Here is a 13,767-nt window from a genome sequence, read left to right on the forward strand (position 1 = left end):
CAGAAAGAACCCCAAGGTATGCTGCACCATTCCAGGATCTGAAAGAAAACTCAAGTTCTGCCCCTAGCGCAAAAAAAAAACCCAAACCAAAACAAAAACCCCAAACCATAATCTGTAATAAGTGTCTACTCTTCATTGTGAATAGCAGCAGGCAAAGATCAGCACCTTTCCACTCCGTTTCTATAAAAGCTCTTTTATGCAGCTATACAGTGCAGAAGGGCTGCAGATGCATCCCTGCCAAAGATCATGCAGTTTAGTGTCAGTCTTGGCTGATGTGACACTTCAAGACCTGATCCAGTGCATTGAATAAACACGGGAAAGGATGCAGAAGCAGCAGGCAGTTACCTAATACTGTCAAGTCTCAATAAAAAATGACAAGCTGAGACATTTTGGCAGGCTTTCGGAATACCTAATAGGACAATGCTTGTGTAAACCGGCCTAGAAGTAAGGTTAAAGGAAGTAAATCCATAGCAGAAAAAAACTTTAGAAGCAGCAAATTATTTCAGTCCAAAGCCCCTTTGATCGTATCTGACCATAGAGTGGCAGAATTAGTCCCGCTGATTGTTTTCATGAGACATGATTCATGTCCAGTATTTTATACACCGCAGTTCAGAAGTGCTCCCACCCGAGCCAGAATACATAAAGGTTTAACTTATCGGCGGCGCGACTGTGTGAGCGAGTATACCTATGGATTTGCTATGGCATTTATAAACCCGTATTGCTTCCACACTTACAGCTGCGGAAAGGGAGCGAGACCCCGGGGTGTGTGTGAGCGTGTGTGTGTGTGTGTGTGTGTGTAGGGTTGTTTTTTTTTTCCACGGGAACACGTTAGTTTCCCCAAACCACCGGACCGCGCCGGCGGCAACGCAGAACGCGGGAGCATTTCAGGGGGACACGCCAGGGACACGGGCGGCGGCGGGAGGGGAGGGGGGAGGCGGTGCGGTGCCGTGACCCCCCGGCCCCGCGGCGGGACACGCCGCTTCGGCCTCCCCGGCACAGGCGAGCCGTGTCCTCCCGGCTGCGCTGGGGCTTGTCCGTTCTTCAGCCCTCGCCGTTTTTTATTTCGCGATTAACTTCCCCCATCCCCTCTCCCGCCCGCCCGAAGGGGCGGGAGCGGCAGCCCGGGGCGGGGGGGACGCGGGGCGGGGGCAGAGCCTCCAGCTCGGCGCGCAGGACGGGCCGCCCCGGCGCGGAGCGCGGCGCCCCCAGGCCACGGGCCCGGCGGAAGGCCCAGCCGGGGGAGGCCCCGCGCCCCTGCCCCGCCGCCGCTCCTCTCCCCTCCCCGGCCCGGAGGCGGCGGCGAGGGCCAGCCACCGCGCAGACGCCGCCTCAACGGCCGGCGCGATCGCCGCGGCAGTTGTTGGAGGCGCCGCGGGGCTCAGCGCTCCCCCCCGCAGCGGGGCGAGCGGGGCTGAGGGGCAGGGGGCCGGCGGGCTGAGGGCGAGCGCCCCGGCCGCCGCCACCACCACAGGTGGCCTCCCGTCGCCCGCCTCAGCAGCGCCCCCTGCCCGCCGCCCGAGCTCGCCCACCTCGGCGGCGGCAGGAGGGGCCGCGGCGCGGCCCGCCCCGCCGTGCCGGTGGCGGGCGGCGCTGCAGAGGGCGGAGCGGTCGGTCGGGGCGGGCCGGGCCGGCCGGCTCCCGGCGCGGGCCGGCTCCCGGCGGGCGGCGCTGCTGCGTTGCTCTGGGAGGCGGCGCGGGGCCGGGCGCGGAGCTGCGGGCTCGGGGGTGTGAGCGGCCGGGCAGGGCGCCCCCAGGATGCTGCGGTTCCTGCGCAGGACCTTTGGCCGGAGATCGATGCAGCGCTACGGGCGAGGAGCCGGGCGCGGAGCCGGGCGAGGTGGGCTCGGCGGCGAGGGGGACGAGCGGGACGGGGGGCTACGAGGAGCCGCCGCCGCCGGCTCGGGAGGCTTCCCCTCCTCGCCGCACCCCGGAGGAGTCGTGCACAGCGCCGGAGCCCCCGTTCACATCCCGGCGGCCGGCGGCAGTAAGCCGGTGCTGCAGTGCCGCGTCCTCCTCCTGGACGGGACCGAAGTCAACGTGGAGCTGCCGGTGAGTAACGCGCGCTTGCCTCCCCTGCCTGCAAAACAGCACTTGCATCTGCCCTCTCCCCTCCTCCGCATCGTCGTCGTCGTCCCCTTCGGTGACAGGTCCCCGCGAGTGCCCCCCCCGCGGCTGCACGACATGCGCCGTTCTCCGGGCAAGCCCAGCTAGTTTTTTCCTCCCCACCGCGGGCGTCCTCGCCGCCGTAGCTGCCTGCAAGCACCTGCTGCCAGGTGCGCGGAGTGCCTCCCCGCCATGACCGCCTCTCCGCTCGCCCCCCGCCCCCTTCCCGCCGGCTGCAGCCTGCTGCGTCCCTCATCCCTTCCCCCGGAGCCCCCGTGGAGGTGGGCGCCTGCTCGCCTCCCCCCTCGCAGCCAGAAAACAGCCCCCTGCAGCGTTGCTTTCGGCGGCGTCTCTCCCAGGAGGGGCTGCCCCTGCGCTGCGGGGCGCTGCCTGTGTGTCGCCCCGGCCGGGGGTGGGGGGGCTGCCCGCAGACCCCGCCCGACGGCACCGCTGGCCTTAGGAGCACCACGGCGTGCCGCGGGGGCCGGAGCCGAGCCTCTGCGGGGGAGCGGTGCCTTTGGCCTCGCTGCGCCCCGGCTTGCGGCCGGCGGAGGGGCGGCTCCCAGCCCCGCAGCACCTGTGGCGCCGGCGGGAGAGCGAGGCGAGGCCAGCCGTGAGGCGAGGCCGCGCTGCGCCTGCCGCGGCAGGGGTCTGCGGGGGCACCGCCTCTTTATTTCTTGTTTTCTAACGCCCCCGCCGCCCCCCTGCCGGCGGGAGATGAGCGGGGCTGGCCGAGGGGCCTCGCTCGGGTGTGTGACGCGGAGCCGCGCACGGCCCGCGTTGCCCTCCGCCCGGGGGGGCAGCCTGAGGCGCTTCTCCCATCCCGGGCCAGCGGCCGCCCCGTGCGGGCCGCCCCGCCCGGCTGCTGCAGGGCCGCGGTCCCAGGTAACCCCTACGGCTCCGGGGCAGGGTCCGCCCGCCCGCCCGCCCTGCAGCCCCTGGCCCGGGGGGCGGCCCGGCCCGGCCGTGAGGGGGCGGCGGGGCCGTCAGCGCCTCAGGCGGCGGCGGGGGCCGGGGCCGCGGCTCGGGCGGGTGCGGGGCCGGGGCCGGCGCTGAACTTTTCCCCCTCCCGCCGCCGCGCCTGAGGAACGAGGAAGGGACGGTGCCGGCCAGCGCGGCTCTGCGTGTGTTTGTGTTCGCCTGCTCTGAAGCCCGGCCGCGTTTGTGAGTCTTTCGGCACCCCCAGAGCCCGTTGCGTGCCCTTTTACCTCTCTTCAAGGAAACTGCACCGTGTATATTACTAACGTACAGAGTCAGGGTTTGCCAGACGTTCGTTCCCCGCAGCTACTAAATACTCGACACCCGTCCTCTGTTGCTGACCTTCCCCGCCCCCCCGACGCCCCCCCCCCGCCCTTCTTGAAAACCAAATTTCTTGTGGAATAGTGTCAGAGTTCATCATATTTGAAAAATATTTAATCTTCTACCCGAATAATCACCAGCCATTAACAGTTGGTCTGCAAAAGCAGGTGGGGAAGCTTACCATTAATGAGTGAAACAACCTGATAAATTGTGCACTACTTCATTCTCTGGGAGTGTAAAAAAGTGTTTTTTTCAGAGTATCTTTTGAATCTTGTTAGGTGTTTTTCATATTAATAATTATTTGTGTACATTGGCATCATTTCACTAAAACGTGGAATTTCACAACCCTATGGTTTCTGCTTGAAAGAAACTGAAGAGATGGGGTGAGACTCTTACAAGTGAAATTAGAAGCATGTGAATGGAGCCACCTAGAGATACTTGCTGCAGAACTGTCAGGCCTCCCTTGCCTTAAAGACTAGATCACGCGTTTCCAGATATTTGAAATGCTAATATATTTCCTCCCCTCACATCTCCTTCACAAGTTGCTGCAGTCCTCCTAACATTTCTGCACAAATCTTTTCTAAAGACTTGAATGTTATCAGCATGCTACGGATTTACTTACAGAGGTCTGTGTAGATAAGCTCAGTAAGTATTTTGCTTAAGGTTATACTTCCTCTGATTTATCAGAGTTCAGCTTTTGCTGTAGAGCCTGTTTAAGATGGTCTGTGGTTTTGAAGCATCAGAAAATGAGGTAATGGCACTCTTCTTAGTCCTTGAGTTTTGAAAGTATATGGAAGTACCTGCTTGGTCCAGTAAAGAAACTGTGGAGCACTCTTGCTTGCATTTGACCTCCAAATGAAGCCTAGACTGCCAGTGTTTTCAGAATGTGAACTGCACAACGTGGTGGTTGTGGTTGATTTGTCCAAGGATAGGGTAGGAAGTTGGTATTTTTTTCCATTGAAATTCCTAGACTGGTGGAGGACTCTGGAGCACGTAATAACTGTCAATATGTTGAGCATTAAAAACTGTTCTGTTGAATTACGTATCTTCCTCGTGCTTTTCCCCTTTCTTTCACGGAAAGTAACACCCACACTGAGAGTCAGAAAAACTGAAAGAGGCGTTGCACCATTTATAAAGTTGATCAGTAAAGTTTCTCTCAGCTTTGCAGCTCTAGATTTTATGGGATTGGGGCCTGAAGCAGAACATGCTTCAATACTCCAAAGCTGTGGTACAGGACTGTATTCAGTGGTACATTCGGTGATACAGAATGAATTCAGTAGCATCTTTTCCATTTAAAAAAAAAAAAAAAAAGCTTATGGTGGTTTCTTTCCATTTCAGCTCAAGTTTTGTTGAAAGGGAGGGCGTGTGGGCTTTGTCACCAGTGAGCAGTTTACCCATGAAGTCAAATTTGTAGATAATTGCAGAGGACTTCACTGAGCTGCTGGCTGTGTTCACAAGCACTTTTTTCAGGAGATACTGGCATCTGTAAAATGTGTTCTTTTTACTACCTGCAAACATTACACCCCAGTTGTCTTTCCAGTGGAAAATAGGAACTTGTTGGTATTAGGATATGGTACTCTTCCAACTACAACTTTTTAGGCTAAGACTTCACTAGAAGTAACTGAAAGGTTTATTAGATTTTGAAGATGACAGGATGTACTTGTTTGTGTGGATGAATGACAGAAAAGACACAACTGAGGGAAAACTTTAGCTATATGTGTAGAAAAAAAAAGTTTCAGTTTTTTTTGTTGACTTACTGTGTGGGATTTTTTTAGTATTCAAGTAAAACTGAAACCCTGAAACTTTTGTCCAGGTTAAATGTATCGGGTTCTGCCGCAGTGTTTTCTCATATGTGAGGGCTGATGCTGGTGTTGGAAAAAGAAATCCTATATCGGTAGGTTGATAACTGTCTTTGGGTTAACGTTATCATTTATGTGATAGTATCTGTATTAGAAACAGCAAGCACATCTGGTAAGCTCCTGTCTGCTCATGGTGATAACAGAAGCATAGATCTACCCTGATCCCCAAGTCCTTCCTTAGCTTGTTCTTCTCTAGGCTGTATAGCAGTATTGTGACCAGTCACGTTTTTTCTTGTATGCATTTCCACGCTCACTTCCTTCTGGGGCGTTTGCACTTTATTCTTTTTGCTGCATGTCCTCTGCCTTCAGACTACTGCATCTGCCAGCCTGCCCTCCTATGGTGCTGTGTAGTCTTTCACTTGTAGGTGTTCTCTACCTTTCCTGAACTTATTTCCTGCCCATACAGATGTCAACATAAAATTGTTCTGAGCACTGTAGATACCCCTGGATAACCGTTTCTATACTCAGCTTCTCCATGAAATTTCAAGGATTGCTTAATGATGCGGGCTTTTTTGTTCACTCTTAGAGCAAGAATCGTGTACTTTGAAAGTATTCTTTCTAAATAGAATAATGCACTGGATGGCTTTTTAAACCCACGAGTTCCTCAGGGCCCTGTATTGAATGTGAGATGCTATTAAGGTTGGATCTGTTGTATAGGAGTGAGTGGCAGTTGACCGGTTCTGTTGCTGTGGGGTGATTTCCCATGGGAAGGGGAGCATAAATGGTGTCATTACTTCCTCTTGACCTGACACCACATCTCTGTACATCTGAAATCTAGTTATAAGAACTGACACATGGAGAAAAATACTTAGATGAGAAACCGTCCTTTCCTCCTTCTCACATAGGTATCAGTGTATTTTTTACCATTGAGAACCTGTTTAGTACCTTTTGTGTTGCATCTTTGCTTGCATTGGAGGCTGTTACTTGTTTAGAGTGTAACTCAGCTGTAGGTAGGTTGGAAGGCCACTTGCCTACTGCTGTCAGAACAGTCTTGCCTCTGTTCTTCTGGAGGACTCATGCCTTTTAACGAAAAAAAAAACCTGGTTATGGTTGATGCTGTGTTCTTACATAAAAATGCAAGGAAAGAGCATTGACATTTACGCAGTGGTGATGATGCCTGCTAGTTAACACGTAAATGGAACAGTCTATAAATGGTGCTCAGATGAGGCCAAAAAGCCAAACTTTTGTTGACTTTAAGACATGGTTGCTGGCATTTCTAAAAACTGAGTCTCCTACTTTTTAGTTCAGTGCATCTTACTAAAGCTTTAAGGGAGGATATATGAAAGATAGCTATTCAGTGGGGCTGTCCAGAATAGCAGGAATTGATATCTCTCTTCTTAATGCCACTGAAAATAGTATTCTGTGTAAGCTGGGGGAGGGCAGGAGGGGAATGACTTGGGTTTGTGTAAGCGGGATGCAAAAGAGGGATCCTCATCCTGCAGAGCAGATAGAGGATACTTTAAATTTTCTGTGACATGAAGCCACAGCAGTCAACATGTTGTCTGTCATAAATACTCCATCCTAAAAATCTTCTTGCTCTGATAAATTTCTGTGCTGCTATGAACGTCATTAGAAAGACCGGTGTGATGTATTAGCAAGTAGGTGATGTTTAATGGTTAAATTAATGAACAAGGCAAATATAACTCCTCAAATCTATGAATTGTTTTCAGATGGATAGCTTTTGCATTATTTCTTTGCCTTCCTTTTGGTCTGTTTTAATAATTGTTTTGGCTGCTATGGAAACACTTCAGGACAGGGATAGTAAATGTTCTTCAGTACCGTTTTCTAATCTCTAGTTACCTATGCATTGTATCCTTTTTTTGTTGGAGTAACAAGAACATAACAAAATTTGCTGTCTGGCTTCTATGCTTACATTAAATGTAAATGTTAACTCTTGTGTAGTCATGTCTATCTTGTAATTATTGGTTAATATATTTTTGACTTGATAAAGTTAGAAATTTCAGGAGAGAAGTAAAACTCATTTTTTTTTTTTATCACACATGTTTTTCTAATGATGTTTCAGGAATAGTAATTCTAGAGAAATGCACTAATATGCATGTAGACACTTAGATTTAAGTCATTCTCTGGAGTCTCCTAACTGAGGAGTTAGTCCCCACCCAAATAGATATATTACATCAGATGGGGAACATGATTTTTTATTAATTCTTTAAACCTTTTATCACTTAAAGTGAAATTGATAATATGCCTTTATGCAGAAGTTACCTTTCAACAGCATAAAATTAGAATACTTGCTGGAAAATGTTAAAAGCATATTTGCTGCACTGGAATGGTCTCTCATGTTCATGAACTCCTGCAGGCACCAGCACCTGTAATCCCCTTTATAAACTGATAAAGCTCCATTTGTAGGAGGAGTTGGGTATTTTGCTTCTGCAGCTCATGTTGAAATGCCTTTTCATTACCTTACAGCTCTGATCAAGTAACTGTAGCTAGAGCTCGATGTGTTGTCTTCTGGCAGTAGCCTTTAATTATCTTTTCCATGTACCGTATGCTTTGATGCATTGCTGTGTATACTGAAGGTGTGTAAAAAGCATTCGTAGTAGAATCACGTACAGAATCAGGGACGTACAGCCCCAGAGAAATAGGAATGAGGTGGGGTGTGCACATGTGACTGCAGATGTGCTTCAGAAATGCACAGCATTAGCTTCTTGAGAGAGAAGAGGGAATTTCAGCTCTTGATGTGCTCACCAAACATCCCCAATAAATCTACAGCAGCTAAAAGGCATTTCAACAGTACATAGTAGAACAGGGAGACAATGCACAGTGTTTTGTTTTGGCATATGTTAGATAAAATCTGCGTGTGAGTTCCATTAGTTTTTTATGGAAACCAATACCATTTTTCAATGCAGTATAGATAGACAGGATAACAGGACTGCTGCCGCAAGGAGTTGACAACCAGTAAGGTGGAGAAAGCCAATGGTGAGAGTAATGTACTGCAAAGACAGAAGTATGAGCACCTGGTACTGATTCTCTGATGGAGAGCTTATGTGTTTGGAGTGATCAGGAGAAGATAAGGTTGTATAAGGCATTCTTTTGGAAGCCTTTTTTTTATAATGGACTAGAACACAGCTATGCTTTGGAGAGTAACCATGTGAAAAGTCGGTGTGGCTAGGCCTTTTGTTTGTTGCCACAAAATGCATTTTAGTAGCAGCTGTTTGCCCTGGCCTTAACTATGTGATCATGAACACTGAAGAAACTCTGAAGACCACCATGGGTTTGAATGGAGACGGTCAATAAGAAGGAAACTTTCAGAGCAGCTAGAAAATACGAGTTTCTTGTAAACAGTGTCCATCTCATGTTTTGGGTTTGGTGTTTGTGTTTTCTTTGCCCCCAGTGGTTGGTTCTGGACTAGATGGCTGTGTAGCAAACCTGTAGCCTCAGGCTCTTAGTGGTGGTCCTGAAAAAGAAAAACAATGTCATGTAAAAAGTTCCTATGAGGCAGGAAATAGGAGGAAAGAGAGTTTGGAAGTGGCAGCCCTTCCATACAGAAGAGCAAGCAGATAGCTAGTTTTGTTTGGATTGCAGGAGGTAGGTCAGGAAGAAACGGGCTGAAACGTTGAAGACACTAGAAATGGTGCATAAAGTATGGGATATATTGTCAATCCAGTTCTCTGAAACAGTGAGGACAGATATCTCTACTCCTGCTTCTCTGTGTGTGCTTTTCTTCCTCATGTGCTTCCTTCTGCTTCTACTTGGAGCGCCTCTGTAACTATCACTTTTTCTGTAACTTTCTCTGAGCGGCTGGCTTCATTTAGTGTCTTGCTTTCTCCAAGCATAGGTCCATTTGCTGATTTGGGGCTTCTGTTTTTAAATTCCCAACCATTTCCACCCACCTTTCTTCACAGTCTTCTCCCTGGCCAAATTCTCTATACTTTTTCTGTATGGATATGATCTGTATTACTAGCATGGTCCCTACTGAATTTTCTTTTTAGTAAGAGCTAATGTCTTTTAGTTTTGTGGGGTTTTCTTACTCAACCCTGTTTTCCCAATCCATAAGAGCAGTTTTCTTTGCATCCGATGAGCAGCTACGTAAGCTGTGAAACAGTTCACCATGGAGTATCTCGTCTAGGAGGCACTTTAATAAGCATGAGAGGTTTGCTTCCTTCTGGTTTGGGCCTCAAGCATAGTTCTCTGTCCCATTCTCTCCTGTCAGTTTAGATCACTTGTGTGGTTCTCTGCAGCTGCCAGAAATTTGAAATGCTCCTCAGTCCTGTTCCTTCCCTATGAAAATGCTGTGGCCAGGGGTCTGTGGCTGGCACAGCAGCTCATTCAGCCAGCTTGACTAGCAAAGTGCCCTGTCTGTCAGAGCACAAATGGCACAGGTGACTGCTGGTTCTGAACATTCTCAGTTGTAGAGCAGACATTAGGGGAACACTGGTAGTGATCAGTGAAATAGTTAATTCAAAGGTTAAACCTCCCCACTTTAAAAATGCATGGTTTCATATGAGACAACAAAAATGGACCTGAAAACTAAAATGGCATGGGAAAGAGGCTGAGAGAAAAAGGGAGAACATGTATGTCATTGAATTCGTAGACCACTTGAAAGCAAAATATAGGGATAAGTACAAATAATTTATTTTTTGCTCAAAGGATGAAGTCAACAGCTGTTAACTATATGTGCAGTGTTGTTGGGTTAGTATTTTAAATTACTTGAGAAACACATGGGTTTTTTTAGTATTTGTTTTCCAGTGCAGACAATGGTAAATGTTCTTTTATTCTTTCCACATTAGAAATAAAAGGGTTGGAAGGTAATGAAGTGTTTAGAGTGACCATCTGCTCTTCATTTGACTTGCTATTTCCATTTATTTCTATGCATCAATTTAAATATGTCCTGGACCATTAGCTACATTGTGATGAGATTATTTTGAAATATTTCTTGAAGTTCTAGATTCAGGCTCCAGCTATGAAGCATGAAAATTATTAAGAGTTAATTTTTACTGGCTGTGTATGTTTTTTATCTGTACAGATTCAGTTTATTTCCCTTCCCTGTTATGGAACCACAGATAGTTTATCCAAACAAATACTAAATGTAGTCTTTTTTTCTTTTTTTTTTTAGTATACTGACAAACACGTTGAATTGAGTTGTTACTGTGTTTCATTATTTTAATACGTGTGACAGGTTATATAATAAATAAGAGACTGAAAATCCTAATGGAAGGTCCAATGTAATGTTTATGAAAGGCAACTAATTCTACACAAGTATTTGCGGAGTGTAGGTCCTTGCCTTTGAAGAACATGGACTCATATGAACCAGTATCAAATGCACAGTTAGAAAAGCATAGTGTTATAGCTTGGGGACTGTGACCTGTAATTAAATTATTGTAGAATGCAATATTATTTCAAAGGATAACTTACCCAAGGTTGAATTCTTTTGTGGCTGTTGAAAATAATGCTTTTCACAGTAGTTCTTCGTAGTACTAGTAATTGATTATATGTGTTATTTTCCTTGGTGTGTGTTAGTTACAAAAAAAACAAATGTAGACTTGAGAGGAATTTTGTAGTTTAGCGGTCTTGGCTGGGAAAACACCTATTTATTTTTCTGCCTAAACTGAGACTAAACAAGGAAACCACTTCCCATTTTTAAGTTTAAATTTTCTTACTGTGTGCATTTCAAATTTGAGGTCTAGTACGTTATGTGTTAGACCATAGGCAGTTTAATATGGTAGTGTTAAGCTTTAACATTATCCTAGGCTGTGAACAAATTCTCATTTTAATATTGATGGATAAAATAAACATATTAACTGCATCACATCTTTTCTGTTGTTGCTAAGTCTGAACAAAATTAATGTCCAAATGTTAACCTGCCTCAACTGTGCATGCGAATTTTCCACAGTTTCTGAGAAAAGGAGTAGCTCTGTTAAGTTCTCTTTTTTTCTCCCTTGTTGCCATCCAGGTCAAGGCTGTTTTCTGTCATTTAAATGTATCTTTCTTACCTTGTTAGTGGTTCCCAGAGCTGTGATATGGTATGATTTTAAATTGAGGGCTTACATTTCTGTAAAAAAAAAACCAAACAACCAAGCCCAAGAACTTCTATTTTTGTAAGCAGATCTGAAAACACTAGTACTTTGTACAATTGTTGTGTTACAACAAAGATTACTATTCAGTAGAGATGCAAATCCTTAGTATGTAGGTTTTATATTCAGGCTACTTACTGAGTGGAAATTCTTCCCGAATAATGAACCCTCCATGAGTGCTTTGCTTTGAGAGACGATGAATGATGAGTCTGTTATCTGCTTGAATTAAGCAAGTAAGTGAAGAGTGGTGGTGTTCTTCAAAATAGGTCGTATCACTAGGATAGGCAACAAACACCCTGGAAGTGTAAAGTCCAGTGGGCAGTATCTGTTTACCTTCTCTCATGTTGTGGTCTTTGGATGTGTATTTGTGTGAATCCAGACATATTGCTGTAGCTCTGTGGAGGGAAGAGCTCTTTTTAATACACTAGCAATATAACTTCTTTGTTGTGCAAAAGACTTGTTTCTTTACCTCTCTCTTCCTGCTATTTCATATACTGGGCTTGTTTGTTCTTTTTTTTCCTTTTTTTCTTTTTCTTTCCCTGTTCTTCAACAATGAAGAGAGGGTGGCAGGATGTTTTCTTGTTTGTTACTGACAGCTGCTTTCTCCAAGGAGGAGTGTCCCCTCTGTGACTGCTCCTGAGCCCACAGTCTTGTCTGCCAAGGCCATGTTGTGAGCTGCAGCTGAGAACACCTTGCTGCAGGGTGGCTCTACGTGTTTTCCAGTGTCCGCCTTGCACAATTAATTCTGCACACAGCCCTCAGCAGCGTGTTGGAGTTCTGTTCTTGACTTCCAGTTAATTAGAAGGTGTTAATTTTGATAGTGGGGTTTTTTTCCAATGGGGAGACCTGCTTACTAAGACAGCAGAGACTGCTGATTCCTTGCAGAGAGGCCACTGAAGCTACTAAACGTTGACTGTAGCACTTTTCCCATTCTCCTTTAAGCTGATTGCTTAAGTGATCACCTGCCTGTATGTCTGCTGCCTCCCTTCGCTCCCTTCCTCTCATACAATGATACTTCATAGTTGGCTTTTCTCTGTTGGATGAACTGTTACAAAACTTGTACGATAGGGAATCAAACCTTTGTTTTTAGTGTGAAAATGGGGGAGCCTTTGGGACATCAGAACATTTGTCACAGTACTCAAATTGTTTGTTGCAAACAGTAGGCGTTTGGAGGGGAAAAAATTGATTATTTTGATAGTTCATGAAAGGTGCTTAATATATTTTAGGAAGTCAATGTATGAGGAAATAATCTGAACAAGTATTTTTACAGTATTCTTAACTTTAGAACTGCAAACAAATTGAGGTTACTTACCGCCTTCACTTCTTTCTCTTGAATTCTCTGAGCCATCTCCTCTTTTGATAGTATTGCTTGCAATCACTTTTTTCCTGTGTAGCATGTTGATGCACAATGTGCGTTATAAATTTTTCTTATAATAAAACCTTTCTGATGCATCATTTCTGGCTTTGAAAAGTAAAGATATTTTCGAAGTATGGGGAAAACAAGGAAAGAGTTCAAGCATTTGTCTGTGTATTAGTGAAAAATACACTGAAGTTGATGACTGCATTCCTTGGAGGGGAGTGGGAACAGAAAAATTCAGTGCTGAGAAACAAAAAAAGTGAGTTTTTTGTTTGCTGCTTTTGAAATTTGCCAGCAGATATTTTCACTTTACAGCTTGTGTGCTTGGATTTTGGTGTATTTTCACATTAAACACCCAGCATGTTTTGGTTTATAACTGGATTTCTTGACTTTGATTTCTTCCCCCCACATGTTATGGTATTAGCTACTGATAGAAGTATTTCTTCTAGAAGAATTTCATCTTGCCTTGACAGAGAGAAACAGAACATCTGGTAACATTTCCAGCATGATCATAATCTGAAAACTGTCAGACAGAACAGAAAGCTGTGGTCTTTCATAACTAGAAAATACTATTAATCAGAAGTTTGTTTCAGAAAGCAATTTTTTCCCTGTTACAGCTGTCAATTTCTCAGCATTTGTGTAATGCCAGGAGTGGAGAACTTTCCTGGCTGCTTCAGGAAGCTGAGGGCTGGAAGCTGCCTAGGAAGAGAAAATAGTCTGAAGAACTTCTGTGGCTTCACTGTTGACTTTCAGGAGCTGTTGAAAGTGGGCAAGGTGAAGTGCAAGTGCTATCTTGAAGGGCAGCCCTCAAAATGAACTATACTTATTTTGCTTTCAAGATTTCCAAGGCATTTTACTGTTTACTGAAATCAAAAGTTATTTCTTAATTGAAGGCAGATAGAGCTTTCAAATAGTACTAAAACCTTCAGCAAGGTGTTCGGAAAGCTGTTTTTGCAAGATACAGGGCAAATGATTGGTTAGCTTCCAAGGGAGATAGGACAATATTTAAAGAGTATGAATTCCTCTTTATTGCATATGCACTAACCTAATTAACTGGATAAGGCTGTCAAGAGTAGGGCAGCACTAAATGAGTTGTGGGAGCTACCAAATATAGATT

At 46.3% G+C, this 13,767-nt stretch overlaps 1 protein-coding gene across 3 annotated transcripts in view; it reads left to right on the forward strand.

Moving 5' to 3' along the window:
• The first annotated feature begins 1,159 nt into the window (after positions 1-1,159).
• Positions 1,160-13,767, forward strand: part of EPB41L4B (erythrocyte membrane protein band 4.1 like 4B) — a 172,858-nt gene continuing 160,250 nt past the window's right edge. The window contains exon 1 of one of the 3 annotated variants that reach the window (XM_055705548.1): positions 1,160-2,049. In XM_055705548.1, coding sequence (XP_055561523.1) covers positions 1,756-2,049 — 294 coding nt within the window. In that variant the 5' untranslated portion in view covers positions 1,160-1,755. The remainder of the gene's footprint in view (positions 2,050-13,767) is intronic. The other 2 variants (XM_055705550.1, XM_055705549.1) reach the window with 2 other exon arrangements.

The sequence above is a fragment of the Falco cherrug genome, chromosome 3 (genome assembly GCF_023634085.1).
Source record: "Falco cherrug isolate bFalChe1 chromosome 3, bFalChe1.pri, whole genome shotgun sequence".
NCBI classification, from domain to species: Eukaryota; Metazoa; Chordata; class Aves; order Falconiformes; family Falconidae; genus Falco; species Falco cherrug.